At 36.4% G+C, this 24402-nt stretch overlaps 1 protein-coding gene across 2 annotated transcripts in view; it reads left to right on the top strand.

Moving 5' to 3' along the window:
* Positions 1-24402, top strand: part of LOC124289707 (E3 ubiquitin-protein ligase TRIM9-like) — a 189592-nt gene that overhangs the window by 150343 nt on the left and 14847 nt on the right. For both annotated transcript variants that reach the window (XM_046726335.1, XM_046726334.1), the window contains 2 exons: positions 5847-5985; positions 19667-19891. In XM_046726335.1, the coding sequence (XP_046582291.1) occupies positions 5847-5985; positions 19667-19891 (364 nt within the window). The remainder of the gene's footprint in view (positions 1-5846; positions 5986-19666; positions 19892-24402) is intronic.

Here is a 24402-nt window from a genome sequence, read left to right as displayed (position 1 = left end):
GGTGGTCCATCTCCAGGCACAGATTTCCCCACCTTTTCCCATTATGCTGATGCTATCTTTGAGATGTTGTCATAAATTTGGACATATTGGACTGAATGATCTCCAGTTATGTTTAAGCTCTGGGAGAAGTTCTGCTAGAATTTGTCATCATTTTGATAATGAAGATGAGGAAAGGGGTGTTCTGTTACTGCTATTTTAGGCACAGTTGTCAAGTATGTTATATTAATATCAGTGCAAAATATTATACATTGAATTTCAAGAAGAAATATAAGAAATTCAGATGATTCTCATGTATGAATCAAAATGAAAACTTGGTTTAAGTGTGAATTATTTGTAAACAAATCCTGATTTTCCTCTCAAACTCTTTAGTCCAGACATGATTAGTTACAGGTTCCAAGCTTTGACTTGTGCTGTATGCAGTGCTCGCTCATTCACTCACTCACTTACTCGCTCAATGGACTCTACACTAGCTGAGTCTTTGTCATTGAGTCCTGTTCTTCAGTATTTGTATGACTAAATGAATGTAAGTGGATACAAGCAACCCTGTGAATATGTCATCATTTGCTGTATAGTATGCCATCACAAGTGAAAGTGAGCTCTAGTACCATTTACAGTGTATTAAATTTCAATAATTTACGACTCCTTATCACTGGTGTTACTGAAGAACTCTGTGGGACAAATTTTGGCATTTTCATTTTATAAGTGACAGGCTATCACATAGTGCATAAATTAGAATTAAGTTTCAGAGCACCAAGGGTTTTTTAATTGACAGGCCTTGCTAAGCCACAAGGGACGAAGTATCTAATTGATACCAAAAACGACTCATTAGAAGGAATTTATTTAGGGCCCTGTGACCTTTTAATTTTATGATGAAATGGGTAGCACCCCCTTTTGTTTATAACAAGGAAAAGACAATACAATGGATAACAACTGTTCCTACTTTCTTCCATTTTATGTTCATTTTTTCATTTGATTTAAAATTGGGTACAACACCAAATTAACAAATATTTTGGTGCATGGTTGATCCAGTTCTTAACATTTGAATGTTTTTATAGATGTTATAATTTTAAAGTCTCTCGTAACTCTGTACAGGGTGGCTTGTTACTTTTACGCTTATATTGTCTTAGGTTATGTATAGTTTTTATCATGTATATATTATGTATGTACGTTTTTATCAAAATGACTGTAACGAGGTGAGACTATAATAAACAATCTGTCTGTCTGTCTGTCTGTCTATATAAGTTCATTTAGTTAATTTTATAAACATGGCAGTAATTATGCACAAATATTGTACAGCTGATTCATTTAAATTTCATGTTTAAATTCAAAATTAATTTTTATGTTTGACATTTTGGAATGTCAGTTGTTGGCGTTATCATAATCTTCAGATAAAATTGTTTTATCTTCTTTTTTTTCTTTGCCTCAAATCAGCTTGTAATCTCAATATTTCTTCTTAATCAAAAGGATGAATTATGACAGCTGACACAGGCAAATTATGATTTAAAATTTCTACATTAAACTTGTCATCAGACTTTATCCAATAATCATGTGAATAATTAAAATTGTGAATGAGCAAATAACTCTCAATCAGGTGCCAAAGTGGCATTGATGGGACGAAACTGTAGTCTGAGTGCATGGTCTTGTCAGTCCACTTTAATTTGCATATTGTCTGGGGTCTTGGACAAAGACAAGCGACTTAACAAGTTCTGAGAATATTAGGTCTGAGTCTCAATGTAGAATTTCTTCCAGTTGAGGGACACTGTTCAAAGAAACAATTTTTTTGTGCAAATCAAGAAAACAAAGACCTTTGTGGAGATTTTTTTCCATTGTTCATGGCTTGACAATTCCACCTTGTTTTTCCAGAATGATTTTCATTGATTTTTGCCATCCATTCAAAATTATTGTCCATCATAGAAGTATTGTTTGTGGTCATCATGTGTTTTTCAAAGGTGTTCTTTTTTCTGCCAAACAATCATTAAAGGTTATTTTGATTGGAAACTGAAGTACAGTTTACACTGTTGTTTGTAAGACTAACACAATAATTTCTCAATTAATCTTTGCCCAAAAGTGAGATTATTTATAGTCTTTATTTATGTGCCAAAAATAAAAAATAATCTCACCAACCTATTTCTACAACGAAACAATGTGAATAATTGTTTCTGTGATGAAGACTGAAATCTTTTCCTTGACGCTGTCAAATCTAATTGAGTCTGTCATTGTTGAGAAAAACAGTCCCAGAAATTAAATTGTTAAGAATTTAGAGGGTCACTGAGTGTATTAAAGACCCTTACTCAGATCTGGTACCAATTAAGGTCATTTGGTGCAAGTGTCATCTCTCCAGAAAAGAAATAGGCATCACAGCACCTTATTTCAGCCTTCTTTGGATACACATACCTAATATACAGGTGATTATAACACATGATATAAGGAATGTAATTTTGATTCATCAGAGAAGATTGTCATGACCCCATAGGTTCCTATGGTGGAATCTGGCAGGTGGAGGACAATAGTTTGTAATTACTCTTTTATCAAATTTGAAGAAGTTATTTTATCAAATCTCTTTTTATGCTCTGGATGTCACACTGGGCTGACAAAAGTCTGTATGGTATGTTGATAGTTGGATAGATTGTGATTTAATAAACATATTATGTGGGGTTTCTGCCTTTTATTATACGGTAGATTGTAGTTAAGTCCATTCCATTTGAAAGCAGTTGCGACAGATCTGTGCAAACATGCCTGTGGAAGTAATTGTGGTGAAAATTCTGTAGGAATGTTCAATTAAAGACAATATAATTCTTTTATGAAGCATTGCTATTGAAACATTATGGGTACCTACTGGAAAGGCAATGTTGTCCAATCTGTAGATATATGTGCTGTTCGAAAAGCTATGGGGACCAGTCTATAGGAATATATGCCATTCAAAAAGCTTTGGGGACCAGTCTGTAGGAATATATGCCATTCAAAAAGCTATGGGGACCAGTCTGTAGGAATATATGCCATTCAAAAAGCTATGGGGACCAGTCTATAGGAATATATGCCATTCAAAAAGCTATGGGGACCAGTCTGTAGGAATATAAGCCATTCAAATAGCTATGGGGACCAGTCTGTAGGAATATATGCCATTCAAAAAGCTATGGGGACCAGTCTGTAGGAATATATGCCATTCAAAAAGCTATGGGGACTAGTCAGTAGTTGGCATAGAACAAATTATGGTTCTGACAATTATTTTGTGCAAACTTGCCTTTCAAAAGGTTAAGGCATGTAATGCATAGCTTTCAAGTAATTCAATGGAAGTTGATAACATAGCCAAATGATGTTTTAAAGTGTTTATGTGTCCATTAACCTTAAACAAATTGGATACCTCTAAAAGTGGGCAACTGTTTCCTGATTGTATTATAATAGCATAGATAGGGCCTATTTTGCAGTTGTGTACTGAACGAGATCACTGATTTCAACTCTATTTTTGAGTGCTAATGGTTGAATAAGATGTCTGTCATGTTACTTGTTCACCAGTTCATTTGCAAGAATTGACTTCAATATGTTTACGATTATGTAGGTGTGTACCTTTTGCATAAGTTTACACATATTTACAGAGTGTGTACACTGGATTTTGCATGTATTCCTCCATGACAAAGGACATGCCACTGGTAATTTAGTCTTGACCATACTTTATGAACATGCCTTTGAAAAAGATTTTATTCTGTACCAAAATATGCCTTTGAAAAGTAATGGTGACCATTTTGTATGAATTGTTGGTTTGTGGTACATACATTACAAAACTAGTTTCCACTTTCAAGTCAAATACATCACAATGGATGGGAACAGTCCATTTCAAGGGGACTAATGCTGACAATTGTGGTAGTTTATGTAGAAACAAATACTTGATTTGAAAGGTACAGTGAGTGTTGTAGTATACTTAATGGTTAGTTGATAGTTATGCACTTGCATAGTGCTGCCTCAGACATTGTCATAACAATATTGTTACTTACTGATAGCTCAGCCATACTGCTTATGTGAAATTTGAAAGCTGTGAAATGTTAGCTCTGGATGTGGTGAATGTCATTAACCTTTCAACACATACTTCTAAGTTTATAGTTTTAGATTCTCATTGCTTGGCTGGGTTTATGGCAGCTGAAGCGTTCTAAGTTAAATAGAAGAGAGTATGAATTACATCCAGATGAAATATATGATTCAGTTTGACAGACATTAATTTGTAAACTGCTATTTCTAATATTAGCTACAGGTTACCTGTCAGGTATTTTTGGAATTAATTTTCTTCAGCCTTTTTATTCTGTGTAATGCAGAGTGTTTGGCACTATCTTAAATTGCATCCTTAGGAAATGTCAAGTGTTAAGGTTCAAACTCAGTGCTTTATGTAGGGCAGATGAGAACCGATACCATTGTCTGGAAAATGAAATGTGTTACAACTGTCTAAATAAATACTCATCTTACCATCACTTTCATTTTTACTAGGTTGTTTTGATGACTTCTGAGGGGTTTTTTGGTTATTTTTTTTTCACTCAGATGTTATTTATGTATGAAGTCAGTCTGTCATGTTTTATCAGTTTCTAACAATATGTGAAAACTTTTGTGAGTGGTAGCTCCATAAATGTAGATGCAGTCTGGGATATGAGTACTCTTATGTTCTGAATGTCTGTTAATCAATTATAAGTGTTTATGTACATTCTTAGAGACATCAAAATTAAAGATTCTGTCTCGTGTTTCCAACCAAATCAAAATGTTAAATAGTTTACAATGAATATATAAGCTATATACCTTAACGAAAAGGTTTTCAAATGATGCATCTTTGACATTTGCAGATATTGTGTTATGTTCTCAGCGTCCTTTTCACATTTAACATTTATCATACCGGAAACTTCTTATCACTAATGAGCAAATGAACAATTTCTCACATACATTTTTCTTGGATGATGTGCTGTGAGAAGAATGTAGAATGGAGACACAATGTTCAGCTTGAGTCATCCATTGTTTAAGATCCAGGAAATGCAAAGGGAGATAAGCAAGGCACCGCAGACATGATTTGGTTTTGAAAAGTTACAAGAGACCTTGTGATAACAGTGGAACATTGTTATTGCAGCATTATTTCTCACTGTTGTAATATACAGGAAGTGTTCGGTAGTAAGAAGAGACAGTCTGTCTTGGGTGTCAAAAATCAGAATGAACATTTTATTGGACTTGGACAAAGACAACCATGCAAAAGTGCCTGATTACCCCAAGAATAGTTTAATTCCACTTTGATGGTCTATCTGTTTGGAGATTTTCCAGTATAGTTTGAGTGTCGTTGTTTTGATTATTGTGCTGAGTCTGCAAAAAATATGACAAGGGGATGATGATAATGATGATGATGATGATAACAGATGTAAATTACCAGGTGCATCATCTCTTACATTGTTTGGCTGAAGAATATAATGACGTATGGAAATATGCATTTTTACCCTAACCATTCTCTATGTACATGACTGCCTCTCTGGCACAGAGAGAACAAGGTCAGTAGTTTAATCCCAGGCAAAATCATACCTAAAGATGTTAAGAGATAGTACTTGTTGTAACCCAGCCTGGTGCTCAGCATTAAGGGGATAAAGCACAGTCAGTTGGAGTCTGTATACTGTGTCCAACTGACGTATCCATGTATAAGTGCTTTGTGGTATCTCAGTGGGCTCGCACTCACTCATTAGTCTTCACTAGTACAAGCATCGACACACACATACACATACATGCATGTACGCATGCAATGATCTTAAATGTGACATTAAACCCCTTATATCTTCTCTGCAGTACTGTTTACTTTATTCTATGAATGTACAATAAGTATTTCTTTGTTGCAGGTGGTGTATGTAGGGCGGGAGATGATATGCACTGTTGATGGACTACATTTTCACAGTATTTACAATGCTCGAGTCAAGGCCCACAACCATGCTGGGGAAAGTCCATACAGCGAGCTGGTATCACTACAGACAGCTGAGGGTAGGTTCACTGAATTCCTAGTCCCATAAACAAATTCTAGTCCTGATGCCAGTAACACTCAGTTTTCTCATATGAGTAGTGGAATAGTCAAGTGGTTGAAGTGTTTGCTCTTACTGCAGGAGGCCTGGTTTAATTCTATACTTGATTCAATGTTTCTGGTGTCCCCTTCAATGAATGCAGGAATATTACTGAAAGTTTGAAACCATTCTCACCTCAAACATTCAGTTCTGGAGACACGCAGCTATTAATATTGAAAAATATTTTTCTGTTCACACCAAATGGAATTAACACCATGTTGTCAGTCATCGAGCGTAGGCGTAGGAACAAAAGGAATATTGAACTGCAATGATAATAATGACAATGCTTTCTCATTCTGAAGAAAAACAATAGAATTTTGTTTATTGGGACAAATGAATTAGAAGATTTGATTATGCTTTGAGCAATTTTTCAAACGAACAGATTGTCATTTACAGAGATTTTCTTTCTCGAGGGACCATCTTGGCCTCGATCAGCCATAGACATTTAAAGTCATTAAACACAACAGTTATGGCATTGGCTGTTTGCCTGTTATGCAACGTCCCTTGAGCTTTTTGTGAGTTCTGAATGATACCCTTTTGTAAATGCATGCTGATAGGTTGAACATGGTTCAGTCGAACTGATGGAATTGAAATTGTAAGTTCATGCACATTAACTCTATTTATTCCCTTGTGAAACTACATCAAACAGGGCCATCTCCAAGCTTGTGATAGTGTATGTTCACTATATTGCCTTGCTAAACACTGGAAGAATTGGTAACCTTTATTTAAGTATTCATTTGAAAATCTTCATGGTACAGCTGCTGAAAAGTGATACAATTAGTTTACTGAAATGTTGCGTTTTGACCTCCTATTAAAGATCCTTCTCCAAAATTTGAATTTTTATCTTTCAAATGCTTAATGTTTTGTCCTTTTTGTTCAATTATCTCTGATTTAAGATGTAATTGAAGGAAATGACAAATGCATGTATTCCTGGGGACTCAATCACTGCACCAAAACTGGCAGCTGGAAGCTTTTAGGTTTGTGATAAAACCTGCGCAATCAGAACAGAAATAAGCATGATATGTCTGATCCTCCAGTAATGCCCTCGGGTTGCCTGGGATGGAGAAGAGAAAAATGTCAGTGTAAGCTACTGAGGTATTTTCAGAGAAGAGGCTAAAAATGCTGTCAAAATGCTAAAAATTACCAGTATGGAATCATTTTGGTTTGTGTAATTCTTTGGTATCAGTCATGACAGCACTCAGTTAAAAGTGTAGTGAATTTTTCATGTTCTTTGTTATAAATGATAGTAAAACAGAAGAATTTTAAAATTTGCTTAATCTAACAAACAATTATGTTTCTACTAATTCTGACTTTTTACACAATGGGTATGGTGATGACACTTTGTGTGCTGGCGATTTGGTGCCTGACTCTGAGGGTGTGGGTTTGAATCCTGGATGGGATTCAACCCCCCAAAAAGTACTAGAATTTGTACTTTACTAAGAAAGTGTAATCCCAAATATAACATATGTTGCATTTGACCACTTTCTAAATGGCATTGTGTAATCATGGCTTTAAGAGGTTTTGAAATGGAAAATTCCTAATACTTATAAAGGCAAACTGTTATAAAGGCAGAAATAAGAGCAGCTAATACTTTACACATGAGTTTTGGCATGAAGGTGATATGTTTAATGGTGGCAGAAATGTTAAGACTGCAATGATAATTGTTTGCCTACTATTTCAAGAAAATGAAAGTGATCATTTAAATATTTGTGGTGAATCTTGCAGTTGCTGTGTGATATTGTACGAATTCAAACAAGATATAATTGCTTTTATGCGCTCAGTGATAAAAAGTAGGATATATACTGTTAGACAATACTTATGCCTGCATCATTTGAGTGGCAGATAAGAAAGACGTATTTACACTGGTGCTTGTGGCTCTAACTGTCTCACATCAGATTTCAGAAGGTTGGATGATTTTCTTTGATTTTTGTTTTAAACATTTACCCTGATAGGAAGGATCATTTTCAACCAGGAATATGTGCAATCATTTCTGCGATTCTAGATCACCCTGTTCTGTTATCTTCAAACTAAATTGAGAAGTTCTTAAGGATAGTGGAGAAAGCTTATCAAACACATTAACAAACAATATGCCAAATGCTAAAAATAAATGTTTATGTTTGTAAGAAATGATACCTTGGTCCCAAAGACTTGAAAAAGAAGAACATAAGGAGCAGTCTGTATGTTATGTTTTTATCAATATATATAACTAGTATTATTCACTGTACAGCTGTAGTAGATCAGTGATGGGCCATGTCCACGTGAGCTTGTCAGGCAATACCAAGGTGTCTAACCACTTATTCAGACATATGTTTACCAAAGTGATCTTAGCACTCTGGATGTCATAAATCCATGTTAAAGTCTATGAGTTGTGACAGTTCTAGAACTGCCATCACTGCATTTACAGGAAGTTGGTGTTTATATAGAACTGGGTGACAATACTGGAATGTTCCAGAATATGGCTATCATCACTGTCAGCCATCATGTTCACAGCCTGTTTCTGTTCATCCTTCATATTCCCTGTAGCCAATAGCCAGGTAATATTTCTCCTCTCTTGGATCACCACCAGATGCTCTACCTTTTGGCCCCCAGTCATGTAATCCAGGTTTTCCCTATATCTCACTCCACTCACTCTGCTATCTTCAAGGTCTCTGCTATCTTCAAGGTCATACATGTCACCAGCAAGATGTTCATCATAGCCATTTTTAACCTCAAATAGTCTGTCTCCGAGACCTTAGTCAGTATATAGAAAGGAGTCCAACATAGGACTAGAATGGTTAGGCAAGTCTAAAGTCTCCTTTTGGATTTTATTTTGTTTTCATAGAAATGAAGTTTTGAATATTATAACTCTCTTTCTGGAACTGAATGTCAGCCTCCCTTCCTCAGGCTGCTTCCAGTCTTGCCAGGAGCACTGGTGGCTGCTGAGTGGTCTGAGATGCTGTGTTGAGAACCTTTGTTTTAAGATGCATCATACAAAAGCCAGGTTGTTAGAAATATTGCCAATTATAATCCTTGTTCTATCAGAATCACACCAGCATTAATTAAATATAATAATCTATGACCTGTTCCTCTCAGATTACCTGGCATACTGTTATCTAACCATAATACTGTTAAAAGGACAAAACCAAATCTTACTCACATACCTGCTGTCTCGCTCACTTGCTCACCCACCCAACCACCTACCCACTCATATTATAAGTTTCCTTGTTATTGCCAGTATGACTCAGTATCTTCACACCATTCAGCACTTTGAACTTTCACCGTATGAACAGACCGACACTTTGTGATTAGCTTCATGAGAGTTACATCACTGTAAACAACTTGAACATGAAAGGAAGGATTAGTCGGTATCGTGAGTTTATGTCAAGTTTAACAAGTTGATCAAATTCACATGGATACAATAAACTTTGCATGTTTGACTGGAACATTGTATGGATTAGATAATGAGAGCATGTAGATGGTCTCTAGGTTGCTGTAGAAATAGAGACATGTTGCTAACCTTCCAGCACTGATAACGAAATTGCAAGTTTCAACTTTAGCAAAATGAAACATTGTTTGGGTATTTGTTGAAGGGAACAGGTTTAGATTCAACAGTTATATCATGGCAGATTGGCTTGATGTCAGAAGAAAGCCTGAAGTGATGCAGGTTATAGACATTTACCTTTCAGTGAAACCCACAAGTATTTGTATGATGTTGATGTATGAAGGATCCTAATTGGGGTGAGTCTAAGCTACAATCAGCTGATCCTGGCTAAACTAAGCAATGCAATTCTCTTGGGTATTTGGGATACCACATAGTTCTCTGACCAATTGTGTGTTAGAGGAAAAGTAGAAAGTAAAGAGGCAGAAAAAGAGCCCTCTTTAAATAAGAATATGGATCATTTGCTGAGACTGGAAATGTGTAGCTGGGCCATTTTATGGCTCATGATTCCCATTTATGTATGTGCTCAATGTAAAGTATCACAGCTGATCCAGTAGGTACTATCGATAGTAGGTAGATAAGATCTATTGATCCAAAGACATGGAAACACTCCTAAATTGCTGCCTTAATCAAGTTCAGCCTATCTATTGTTTACGACCCCTTGTGGGGACTTGATCAGTTTAGTGGGCAGCATTAGTAGGGGTGATGTATTGTCAATTAATGAAGTTATCTACCCCTTACAATCTATACGATATACTCCATAGTATCATGTGATTTGAAGGTTCAGTGGCATCAAAGAGAGTTGGGAATGGACAACAGGAAACAAAATTACCCCACCATTTGGACCCTTTGACCAATCAGCCTTCAAACAAATGTGTTTGTTGGAGTTAATCCCATATTTATCCCTGTCACTTCGCTAACAGTGTCTGCCCTGAAACATGAACCAGACACACAAAATCAAATCAATGAATTATCTTTTGGATGTTCTTAATCTGCAGGTCATGTTATATTAGATTGTGATAATCCATTGTTTATCCTTGTTTGTCCATGTTTAACTCACTCCAGACAGATCAAGATTCTTGAATTGTAATCAAAGTTTGACATCTGCTACTTAAGAGAATCCGCCTACTCCTCCTCTGTAGCCGTCATGGAGCCAACTACAGATGATGCCATAAGACAATGTCACCACGGTTGCTGGTGAAAGGGGGGTCCTTCCATTATGTTCCTAGAGACACTGTTTACAATTGACAGTCACACTTTTGTTGGCGTGTTGTAGCCTTTAGCAGACAAATGACCTAGAGGAATTATAAATGTGCCAGTATGGCTTGATCAGTATAGCACACTGTTATCACTCATGATTAACACCTCGTCTTGTCACCTTTAGTGATATCTTGTGCAGTTAAAAGGATTCACCTAGATCACTGATGAGTCACACTTTTTCTCATCGTTCTGTAATAGCTATGGAAGTTAAAAGTCACATATACATTTGATAAATTACTCCAGTCCGAGGTATTCCAGATATGTCAAGGTTAACATTGACTGACACCAGGAGTAGCACACCAATTTGTGTGGGTTGATTTTAACACACCCAGCCTGTGAAAAATAATGTAACTACCCAATCCTCATTGTAGTTATATGTATGGTATGTGTTTCCTTAGATATGTTCTGCCCCTCTGTTCTGTAGTTGTAAACCTGTATGTTAGAAATTTACAACAGTGCTCAAAGCATTCACTCTTTTTAGCAAATGCCAAGATTTGATTCACCCACATAGGTACAATGTGTGCCCATTTCTGCAGTCTTTGACACTGATATTGCTGGAATATTGCAAAAAGCGGTATAAAACAATAATCACTCACTCTCAGGAGAATGTTCAATATCCTTCATTAGATCCAGACTGACTTCGTTTTTCTGTTCTTTTAGATTTAAAATTTAAAGAAAATAAATTGAGATATTAAACAAATGTGATCGTGTAACAAGAGAAGCCACAATGACAGGTTGTACTGACAGTGTGTCTGGAGATTTAGACTATGATTTCTACAAGTTGTGGCTAAATTAAATGATGTCATTTATCATCAACATCTCCAAGTCGCTGTACCTGTGAATTGTTGGCCAGGACGTTGTCGTGTCAAACAGCTTAGGATCTTCGCTGCCACCATGTGCTGATTGGATAATGAAAGCAATCAGACCTCATACAGATGTTCTGATGTTTCATTAAAAGCTTTTTTTTCTCCAAAATTTATTGAGAATTGACGTCTGACCTGACACTTCGAGTCCGCCCAGTGAGACATTTCATTTTCTCTTGAAAAATGTGTCTGCTCAAAATAGAAGAGTTTCCAACTGTGCAAGCATCTGTTAAGTGCTTACTGCTAGACAAAAGACTATTTTTAATTCATGATCACTAAGTGAAATCTAGGAATAAGATGGCTGGAATTATTTTGAAGTGGCTGTGAAATGTCTATTTTTAAACCTGGGAATTTTTGTTAAAACTATTATTAGTTAAAAGAGAATGACTTTTGATCTTTTAATTGTAGTGGAATTGAAAAACTTTTCAAGCGTTCGATTTCGTCAGTGGTGCGATGAGCACTTTGCATGAACAATAGGGTAGCAAATGGAATTATTATGCATGAGATGATAGATTTCTGCTCCATGTTGAGAAGCTTTCTGTGAATTATGAGACAAGCGATCACTTTGTGACAAACATGTTTCTAGATAATTGTTGATAATAGTTCACTTTTACAAGTTCAGTTGGGTCATATGATTAAATCAGTGCCTGATCGACAGGAAAAATTGTCCTTATATTTCTGTCCAAATAGGCATTTCTGTGAAGTACATATGTTTGAGAAATTGATTTAACATTTGGAAAGTCAAAAGCAATGGAACGTCAATCTATGTGTTCCAATGTATTTCTCTTATTACATTAGAAAGCAGAACACTTCTATGTTAATTCTAGAATATCTTTTCTGAAGGAAATACTTTCTTTATGTTAATGCATGTGGAATTAAATATCAACGGCTAAAAAGAAAATGAAGTATTGATACATTTATAAACACAGAATAATGACCCATTCCAGTCATTGTATGATACCTTTGAACTGTTTCGTTTCTCGATGACATTAATGAGACAATTTAATTTACTGAAATGAAATTTTAGCACCAGAGAATTGGTACTGACAAAGTCCAATGAAACCATCATGGTCACGAGAACAGATGATGATCTAAGACAAACTGTGTGTAATGACACTGTCGGGAAGACACAATTTCCATAAGTGTTCCACTCCTAGTATCCGGAGACATCGAGTCGCCATCACAATTACATCTTATTTAGTTTTGAGCTGGTAACGGCATAACATGGACAGTTAACGCCTTCGGGCATCAGCGTCTAATGGGACATTGTTTCTGGACAATAGGTCTTCATACACACTAGTCTTGAATGGAGACAGTTGCTATCAATCTCCCGTACTGCTTCTGTTGTAGTGTAGAACTGACTTGCTTAGTGTTCGGAGGCTCATAGTTACCAAACAGGATTTCTATTTGAAAAGCAGGAAGGACTTTGCTACTCAATACGTTGTCAATTACTGTAGGGTTTTAATGTGGAAATTGAACCAGATTTTCTTTAATCTCTGAAGCGTTTATTGTCTGGAATGAAAATAATTAATTCAGATTTCTTTGTGTTCCTTCAAAGTGTTATGCATATTTAGTTGTTCACATATGTCAGATATAGTTTCATAGTCTCCTATGATACTTTGGTAATCAAATATGATATTTGTAGGGATAAATAACAGATATAGATAAGAATTATGAAAATCATGACCCAAAGTGTGACTTAATAGATTTGAACTAACAATAATGAACTAGATGGATTTTTAAAGGTTCATACAGTACACAGTACACTGTGCACATTGTTCTTTTTTATTCAAAGTCAGTGAACCCAAGAATATCCTCTGTCAATCCTTTATCATTTTCAATGGAAATTGGGGCGGTGGGGTAGCCTAGTGGTTAAAGCGTTGGCTCGTCACGCCGAAGACCCGGGTTCGAATCCCCACATGGGTACAATGTGTGAAGCCCATTTCTGGTGTCCCCCGCCATGATGTTGCTGGAATATTGCTAAAAGCAGCGTAAAACCAAAACTCAGTCAGTCAGTTCAATGGAAATTTGACATATTTTTGAAAATTGTATGAATCAGATCATGCAGATGAGTAAAATACATTACTGTAACAGAATATACTTTGGGGGTATTTATCAAAGTAATCAAGTCATAGAGGACCAGACTAAGTGTTAAAAGACAATTGTTTTCTTGATATTTTTGCAATCCTTTATTCCATTAACTGACCATGCATACGAAGTAGGAATTAAGGTGGGGGATGTTTAAAGGGGGCAGCAACAATTAAGACAATCAAAGCCCCTAGCAGCATCCCTGCTGAGCGCATAATGCCTAATGCTTTCATCTGAGTGATTCTGTTTTAAGGTTTTCATTGAAGGAGAGTTATCAAGCATGGATTGTATGTTGTACCCTGGGGACATGTTTAAGTTGTTATTTGTTTTTATAAAGCTATTTAGTATAAAGTGACCTCGCTATCCACATCTTTTGCCTTTAGCTAAGATATTCTCTGTGGAATGTTTCTATTTGAGGTATTCTCCTTATTATCTGCAGCTGGGTCAGATAAGGAATGTTTTATTGTTGTCAGCTTATCATGAAATTGATAACTTTTGAAATTGTGAAGATACTGGGCACATGATCATAGCTGATATGCACACATTTCAGTTTTCTGTTTGAGTATTTATTGACTTTCTGTTCTTGACTATCCAGAACATTTTGGAAAAGACAGTTTGTTTGAAAACTTTGCCGCAAGGGATAAAGCAACTTGGTCAGTAACACGTGGAGGTTTCTTTATTAGTGTCATCAACCAGCTGTAGGTTCTTACATTCTGGCCAAGTGATGCAAGGGCTGACTCATTATGGGTTCACATACAAGACATAACCTTGTTGTGATCCAGGGCCCTGGTCCATAAAGCAAGATTATCGTAATTCAGTGTTAAAATATAGAACAGCCAAGTGCTAAGATAGTACTATGGAACAGGGCCCATGGGAAGTAAGGTGGCACCTTGATAAAGTGTTGACTTCTCATGATGAAATCCCATGAAGGAATTGCTGCATTAGTACCAAGTACCAACTTCTGGTATCCCCAAATCCCATGATGGAATGTTGCTAAAAGCAGTGTAAAACTCAGTTCACTCACTCACTGTCATGATCTGTTCGCATCATATCTTTGATTGCTGGTGTCCCTAAACTAGTCCCTAAAACTTTGTCACTTCTCCAAATGTGACTAAGACACTTATTACGCTCCACTCACTCATTCTGGAATGTTGTTATTTCATAACCAACACATTGCAGATGAGGGAAAGCAATTTAAAGACAATAAAATTGATTATTGTGTTTTACGACACTCAAACATGCAGTTTCAACCTATAAATACAGGAAATTCATGGTTTTACATGTTTAAACATAACTCAGTAGCGGAACTGATGTGAGATACCACAACAAAGACCATATGTTTTGCTTGATTAGGAATAATAATCGACATTACGAGGATTTACAACACAAGTGTATTGGAAGAGGCAGTTGCGCACAGCACTCAGACCCTGCTTCTGTTACAGGTCTAAGAGGAAGGCGTAATTACCCCTTGTTTATGTGTCTCCGAACATGCCAGTTTAATGATGGCCAAATAAATTCATTATTCAGTATTATCCCCTTGCCATTATTCTGACACCCCCATTAATAAATATTCTTCAAGAGTTTGGTTTTCTTTACAATATGACATATCCTGTGCCACCAGTTATGTTCTAGTACCCTAACAACTGCTTTCCATGTTAGCAATATGGCTGCTTCAAATGCATCAACTTCCATCATTATGTTTCTTCATTAGCATTTATTACTGTGCTTGCACAAACAATAAAAAGGGGACAACTTTCATTAGTTTTCCAATAAACCCCTACTCTCTGATGGTGAAGCAGCCTGCTCCTTTTGCTCATTATACATTTTAAGTTCGTAGATGCAAACTTTTTTCTACTGAAGCTTAATGATCCTGAGCCAATACACATAAGAAAGCATATTTTAGTGTTCAGGGTTTGGTGTGAAACAAACAAAGTAGCTGAAAATGTTCTTGTAACTGTTAAGAAAGAAGAAAAATACCAAGCTTGTTAGGCTAAGTTAACAAAATTTGTAACATTTTTACACAAACTAAAATAGCTCAAGCATATTTCACATCATAGTATAGTTAGTCTTCAAGCTGTATCTGTTTTTATGCTACTGTTACATTGCATCATTTGAAATATTAGCTCCTAAGAACTTGCTTTAAATTCTCATGGTAGCTGCCTTTTATTCTTCACCATAAATCAACAAAAGAAACTTTGAGATACATCTTCAGAGTAAAGTATTAATTCTATCAGCTATATGTGGACTGGGTTTCAAATTTTTAACTGTCATGTTTTGAAAATTTAGTGGTAAAAAATATGCCAAAAATCTTGAAAAGCATATATTTATCTTACAGTTCCTTACATATTGATAACATTTGGCCTGGTGTTTGTGGAGCGATGTTTGATACACAAGGGATCAAATGCAGTAATGGTATTATTTTAGGACATCTTGACAGTTGTAGAAACTTATGCGACATTTGATAAATATCTTTTTATGGCTCAATCTAGATGTAGATTTAACACATGTAAAAACAAATGCGATAAGGTACTTTTTCAAACTTTTAGCACCTTTGTAGAGGAAAAATGTTTGTGTTGAAAAAACCTGTCTTCTTTCGATATGTTAAAACTAAGATTAACAATACTGATAAATGTAATTTGATTGGGGTTAGGCACTATTCAGGGCCCATAAATCATTAGTAAGATCTTGTCAGTTGTCTTTGAGACATCATAAACTATCATCATACATTTTCAACACTTTTTTATTTATCTGTTGAACAAGGTACAGGTACAAACTTCACACACATACATGTCAAGCCCTGATAAAGAGATCTTAAATTCAAGCAAATACTTCATTTAAATGATTGATGAAAATAATTTTTATATGATATAGTGATAGTTAAGGAAATTGAAATGTGGTATGGTCTATTAGAAGTTACGGAATAGGATACTGAAAAAAATGAGAAATTTATTTATTTATTATTATTTTTTATTCACTTTTCTTTAGAAGTGTGTGTTGGTTCTATTGTAGACAGGGAATGAGAGTGAGCACGGTGGTCCTTGCTAGTTGTATCTTGAATGACCTCATCAATATACAACCCCAGGCAATATAAGCCAATATTACACCTCCCCAGGAAACTTCATCTGGTGTGAATTAGGCTATATTACCCCTCACAGTTAGCCCACCCCATCTTTCCAGGCAGGGAAGCTCACATAAAGTTTTTATTGTTTTTCTGGCTGCTATAAAGCCATATATATCTCCATGTCTCTTGGGGAGGGTCTCAGTAAGACCATTGTACCCAAGCTTATCTACATAGTCTCCACACTTTGAAGGTTCAATACTTTTTATGTCATGTTTGTGTTGCTGCATTGATCAAGTGAATTTTTTGCAAGGTTTTGTTTTGCGACTCGACCTTAGGGCTCAGGGTATTGACCTGTATGGAGGAGCATGGGGGAAATGAAAACAATGCCTGTGGAGGCAGAGTATGAAATGAGGAATTAACTCTTGCTATGCAGTTGCATGGCTTCCTTCTGTTGGCTGCTCCTGCAATGATTCAAAGCCCCTATGAAAAATGCAGAAAGTGTATGAAAATCAAATTATCTAATACCTTTGCTCTTTCAATGCATAACTCTGTCCTATTTACAGTCCATTAAAGGAACAGGTCACTTTTGACCATATTGTATATTTTTTTAATGAATACAATATGTTTGTGATGCAAAATTAGTTTCACTTAACTGGCAGTGCACCTGATTTGTTAGTTCCTAGTTACATAATTCTGCTTTGTGTCAAACTTGTCTATGGTTGAGGAATGTCCGCTGACCAGTGTTACTGACCTGCTAACAGTCTTGTTACAAGACAAGACCATTCTTAATAGAGACATTTTCATTAGACACATATTGCACAAGAGTCCCAATATTATAATATTGCAAACCTAGGGTTGTTATGATTATTTTACTGTAGATGTTTTAAAGGCTGGTTCCATGGTACTTTTCTATTTGATTTAACAAATTATTTCTATTTTATGGTCTTCGAGAATGAGAGATTTTTTAAAACTTGCTATTTATGTTGGGAAATTTGATATAAGCATTAACTACTCTTTATTGTTTAACATGACTGTAAATTAGGAATTTCACTAATAACTCCTAGGAGTTTAGATCCTTGTAATGTTATCTACCTGGCAACCACTTCCAGTTCACCAAGCTATCTTCCACATAACTGGTTGTAGTGTAGATACCAGGATGACTGAGTTACTGGATACATGCTTGAGCAATCCTTGTAGATATGCTCACTGGGCTAAATAATTCCTATGGAACTAATTCCTAGTTTATGATTGAAGATTCAGTCAGTCTAGCTGGGTGTGTAGATGTGAATTCTGTCAGCTTTCTTGATGTCAACAACAGTGTGTGAAATAAATGAATTTTTTTATGATAGACCCAGTAGGAGTCTGGTGCCTGTTTTAGATAGTCATCAGGAAAGCCATATGTTTCTCAAACAATAAATGTTGTGATTTAAATAAAAGAGATGTTGAGTGAGATGTTTCAATTCTAAATGTGTTTTCAACATTGTTTGAAAGACATTTAGATTTTGTAAAGGCTATTTATTTTCCATACAAAGAAACAACAAAAATATTTTATCTATTTTATATTTCATAGGATGCTTTAATGCAAGTATTATGTCATATATTTTAAAATTTATTGCATCTACAAAATTTCCACTCATCATCTGACAACAGTGAGTTTGAACCACTACACAAAAGTCATTAAATTTTTTATTTCCAAAAATTTTCTTTCTGCTTGAAATAATTGTGATTGAATTAGGCATGTGTCATAAAAAAAAGTATGTAAATGCAAGAAACATTATAGTAAAACTCACAAAGTCTGCCATATACTTGCTCTAGGCATATCAATCATGAATTTTATGTAACCGTTTCCTTTCACTGGAAATTGAATGTGAATAGAGAGCGCTGCTTGTTGAAATGAGGCAAAGAGCAAATGCTTGCTGACAGAAACTGTCTACAGTGTCTTGCAGTTATTGTTTATGGTGAGGATCTTCTCTTTCAAATATTCATTGAAGTAAAAGATTTGTAACTTTAAAGATACCAAGCATATCTGTGCCACTCTAAAAGAAACAGTTTAAAAGCAGTGAAGATTTGAACCACCAGTTTTTCCTTCTCCATGGAGGTTAAGAAGGATGGTTGGTTGTATGAATGCATGAGAATATAAATCTTGTGACAGGAGTAGAAATGGAGGTGTTTTGGACTGCTGTCTGTGTATTATACCTTATGTAATATGAGCATTCCATGGTATAGTGCATCAGCCCAGATAGTATAAGGTCAATGGTTCAATCCCATCTCCGTGTCATACCAAAAGACAAAAGTTAGATGATAGAACTTGAAAATAATGTGGCTCAGGGACTGTGAGACAGACAAGTTCAGCCAGGTGTCCATGTTATACTGCAGGTGGTATAGCAGTGGCTGGTGCAACGTTAACAAAACCAGCACGTGTCAACCTGTGTCTGCATATAAGTGCAATAATATCAAACACAGTGTTAACCCCTTTTTGCCTCACTGTCTTGTAATCTTGGTATGGGTAGTGTATTTGGTTGAAAATGAATGGCCCAAGTTTCAATTCCCTTCCATTCTTAGAAGCTGCCTTTATAAAATCACCATCTACCTGTATGTGTGAATGATCATTCTGTCAAGCACTTGTTGTCATGTCTGACAATTATTTACAGCCTGCAGTTTTGTAGTTGCTACACCCAGCTTGCCATGTAAAAACATTCACTCACTCACTGCTGTGTACCTGAATGTCAGATAGTGTGGTGGTTAAAGCATTTTCTTGTAAAGTTGAAAGCCCATTTTCGATTACCCATATTTATACAGTGCCTGAAGCCAGTTCCTGACTTTCCTCAGCTGTGATATTGCAAGAATATTGCTTAAAGAAGCATAGAACCCAATTCACTCACTTTGCTATATCCTTATCCTTATTCTATTTCAGTGGCCTGGTTCACGTTTGACAACACAACGACCCACCCTGACATCATGTTCACCAACAACAACCTCAGTATCACCTGCAACAGCTTTGACCATCGAGTGGCACTTGGCACTGTTGGCTTCTCCAAAGGCATCCACTACTGGGAGGTGACCATTGATCGCTATGACAGCCACACTGACCCCTCCATCGGCATTGCGAGATTCGATGTTGATAAAGGACTTATGCTTGGTGAGTACAGAATCACATTCATTGGAATAGACCTTGATCATTATACTGTTTCTTTGCTTTGTCTGTCAGTAATTTGCCTCCCAGAGTATGATCCTTATTGTGATCCTTATTATTTCAGCACAATACCCCTCATTGTTATGGGTTCAAATCCTAGATTTGCTCCAGTTATGATCCTTGTTATTTCAGCACCATACCCCTCATTGTTGTGGGATCAAATGCTGGATTTGCTCCAGTTATGATCCTTGTTATTTCAGCACCATACCCTTCATTGTTGTGGGATCAAATCCTGGATTTGCTCTAGTTATGATCCTTGTTATTTCAGCACCATACCCCTCATTGTTGTGGGATCAAATGCTGGATTTGCTCCAGTTATGATCCTTGTTATTTCAGCACTTTTGGCAAGCTCATAGACTTCAATGAAATGGGAAACATCAGTGACCGATTAGGATTTCCCCCAAACTTGAGCTGATGCAACATGATACCACTGGAGAATTGTTCAAAGTGACATTGAAAACACAAACTTCCAAACTGGTCAGACATCATCTATGTGTGACAGATTATATACTTTTTTATTCATAAATCTCTCTTTTCTGACTTGAAAGTGGTATGTTGGTGTCAGTGTCACATGTAAGTGTGGCTGTCAGATCAAACACAACTAACTTTGTGTAACAATGTCCCCCATCACTTTATTCAGACCTTCTACATCAGAGAACAAAGCATTAAGTCAAAAACATCCAAGTCCTGATTTTATTGCTTTCTCCATCTGTAGTTCTGTGCGAGTTCTGTTTCCTGTCAGACTATTTTAATGACACCTATGTCAAAACACATTTCAAACTGCTACAGTTCTTTCCACACACGTTTAAACATTATTACTAATGACTATCTTCAAAAATATGAAACCCTCTTAATGTGTCATACTACATTTGGGAGATATGTGTTTTTGTGTTGTATTTTTCCATTTGCTAACATAAATAAATGAACTATGTGTCAGTGACAATATGTAGATGCCTGTCTAAGGCTGCAGATTTGTAGTAGTGCATCACACATGGAAAAGCTACATGTTGCTACATTGTGTCAGGGTGACGGGTAATGACTAGTTTACATAAGGCTTGGTTCTGAGGAATCAAGATGGAAGCATGTCACAGATGGGAGAGGAGGTTCTGAAGAACCAAGATAGAGGCAGGCCAGGGAGGTGAGGTTCTGAAGAATCAAGATGGAAGCACATCATGGATGGGATGCGAGGTTCTAAAAAACCAAGATAGAGGCAGGCCAGGGATGGGAGGGGAGGAAGTGAGGAATCGAGATGGAGGCTAGTCAGGAATGGGAATGAGGATCTGAAGAACCAAGATGGAGGCAGGCCAGTGCTGAGAGGGCAGGCTCTGATGAATCAAGATGGAGGCATGTCAGGGATAGGATGGAGGTTCTGAGGAATCAAGAGGAAGGCAGGTCAGGGATGGGAGGGAGGATCTGAAGAATCAAAATGGAGGCAGGTCAGGGATAGGAGAGAGTATCTGAAGAATTAAGATGGAGACTGGTCAAGGATAGGAGGGCAGGTTCTGAGGAATCAAGAGGGAGGCAGGTCAGGGATATGATGGAGATTCTGAGGAATCAAGATGGAGGCAGGTCAGGGATGGGAGGTAGGATCTGAAGAATCAGGATGGAGGCAGGACAGGGATGGGAGGGAGGTTCTGAGGAATCAAGATGGAGACAGGTCAGGGATAGGAGGGGTCAGTTGGCTTAAGGGTTGTTTGTACCGGTGATGTGATAGATGGTGTTGAATGATGCCCTTTTAATGAAAGCATGCAATGTTGGTTCTCACAGTTACTTTAGGTTGATGGGGTGGTGGAGCATTCTGATTTGATTTTTCACATCAGAATAATGTGCACAAAGCTTCCTGTTTTCTATTCATTCCTGAAATAGTGCTAAATGGAGAACCTTTCTCACTCATGGCTAGTTTATGTGGTGATCATATTTGTTGGTTTATCATATGTTTATGATACTTTTTTGTGGCAAAGTGGGGCAGCAGTTGTGGTTGTTTAAATCATTTCGGAAGCAAAATAATTGAAAAGATTACTTTTGAAAGACACTGGATGTTTATTGGCAAGAAAGTCATGCACATATGTACAATGATAAAAAAATGAATTTGCTACAAAAGATAGAAAGGGAATTGCTGTTTTTCTTGCTAAAGAGAGATGACAATGCCAGTATCCTTCGCGTTAGAAAATCATGCCTTAATTTCACAGCAACAAGCATGGTTGTGCATATCCTGGTCTGTGCATGTGTAAGTTGACAGGCCATGACGGGAAGAGCAAGATTTGTAGGTCTGTGTCGTAACATGGCCATATGGGAGATTTACAGGGGCACCCACACATTTTATGATCATAATCGTGCTGAGTCTGGTTGTAGAAAATATGGCTCCAATTTGTTAAAACCTGTAAAAAGTTGGATGTTGTTTTTGGATTTTTATCATTTCTTGTATTCTATCTCTGTCGTGAATGATTGAAGGTGAAATATGCCCTAAAGAACAACAGGAACATGCATATTATTAGTTGTCAGGTTTCAACCGTTTTTGTTTCTTCAAAGATGAAATGGTCTATTTTTAGTTGAAGTTTAACCTAATAGTAAAATCAGATGAATGTATTTTCTAAGAGTATATTATTTCATTTAAAGATACCAAGGATTTAGCATTATGTTTTTAGTTCTAGATCTTTTATGTAATGATTTAGATTGGAATCGGATAAAAGCAACTTTCATTAAGTTGGTTTTCCCAAATTTTTAGATCCAATTACAAAAAGGTTCAGGGTTACGCTATAGCCTTCTGCTGCCAGGAATGTAAAATTAACTCAATTATCGCCACGAGGTCTGTCACAAGCCCACTTGAAAGGAGATGAATTGCCCAGGAACTAGCTAAGTGCATACTCAAAGCTTTTTTTGGGTCATGAATATTTTAAGTCAATTCCATCTCTCTAACCTTGACAAGACTTTGAGAGGTTCAAGTTTATCCAGTAAATAAGCATGAACATTTATGTACCTGTTACAAATTTAATCAGTTTGACAATTTCTCTGCATTTTTATGAGAACTATATGTGCTTGTAAAAGAGGAGAGAGGTGCAGGAACATCTGTACATTACACCTGGAAAATCATGGTAGGCTTCCGACCATGCAGTGCCATCATGTCGGCTCTGCACATGGGGTGCTTGTACTCCTCGACTCAACCTCTTTTCTCTTGATTCCATATTACTTTCAAAACAACTTCAGTCCGTCAGTCCATCATAATCCCAGCCAGATGGCTCCAGACAAACGTGTGATGCAAAAGAGTTATATGAATATTTGTCATAGTTTCAGAGCAAAAACCTGTTCATTTATTTACAGAATGATAGATTGAAAATTCTTCTGATGAGGAAAGCATAACAAATTATGTGGAAGAAATTCAGATATGGTTAAACTATGTTTTCCGAGGTGCATTGGGTGCACTTTCTATTATAGAATGATAGTAGTCAACATTGATATTTCTCAGACAGATCCATGTGTAACTGTGTAGGAAAGTTTTGTACAGAATGTACTTAAAATTCAAATATGAGAATGAGGTTAGATAAATGTAATTAAATTTCCTAATTTGCAATTCATCGGTCAGAACTTCATAGCAAATTAATCCCATGCTTTGACTGGCAAAAAACTAGAGCTCAGAACAGATATTACTTAAAAATGTCAGATGAAAAAGTGGGAGATTTTCTGCTTTTTAGTAAAAAAAGATGCTTCAATTATGTCATCATTTGAGATTAATCTGCACAATATGAATACCCAAATCGGTTCACGTGTATGGTGATTACATGCAACTGCAGAGGTTATCGTAAAACTTTGATGTTCAAATTATGAATTGACAGATGTTAAACCATTTAATTTTCAGGGAATTTTGAATTAAGCCATATTAGTTTCTTTGAAGATGAATTGAAATGTGGTCTTTGCTCGGTGGATGGCCTGAGTAAGCCTATTTTCTCTGCCGTCTTGCATTAGTGGAAACATCCAAGGCTTACCCTGATCAGTGGGGAGAGATACAGTTACATTATACAGTTATCTGGCTAACTGGGCTGTATTACAGAGGCTAAACATGCTGTTATATAATGGTGGTTCCAGTAGGCAGCATTCTATATTTACATAGATCACAAGCTTTGGCAGTGTACATTGTGTACGGTTTGCCAGTTGTGTTTTTTATGTACAATATGAAAATATTTTCCTGTATTGTTGTTGTAAAGCTTGAAAGTCAGATAGAGACATTTTGTGCTATTGCATATTCATTAGTTGGTTTCTTGCATGGGTTTGTAGTTCAGTGCATGTGTAAGAAAGCATCATAATTTGTAAAATGAGACTAACAATTTTGAAGTGAGAGGTACAGGAAGACACATTGATCTCAGCTGCTTATGTGGACTGCAAAAAGAACCCCTGTAAATCCATTAGACATGGGTGTAAATATTAGTATTTATCTAGACAGTAATTGTTGTCCCACGGTTTGT

Source organism: Haliotis rubra, unplaced genomic scaffold (genome assembly GCF_003918875.1).
Source record: "Haliotis rubra isolate DU_JTF1 unplaced genomic scaffold, ASM391887v1 Scf447, whole genome shotgun sequence".
Lineage (NCBI taxonomy): Eukaryota > Metazoa > Mollusca > Gastropoda > Lepetellida > Haliotidae > Haliotis > Haliotis rubra.
The sequence above is the reverse complement of the archived record's forward strand: the minus strand, read 5'-3'. Positions and strand labels throughout refer to the sequence as shown.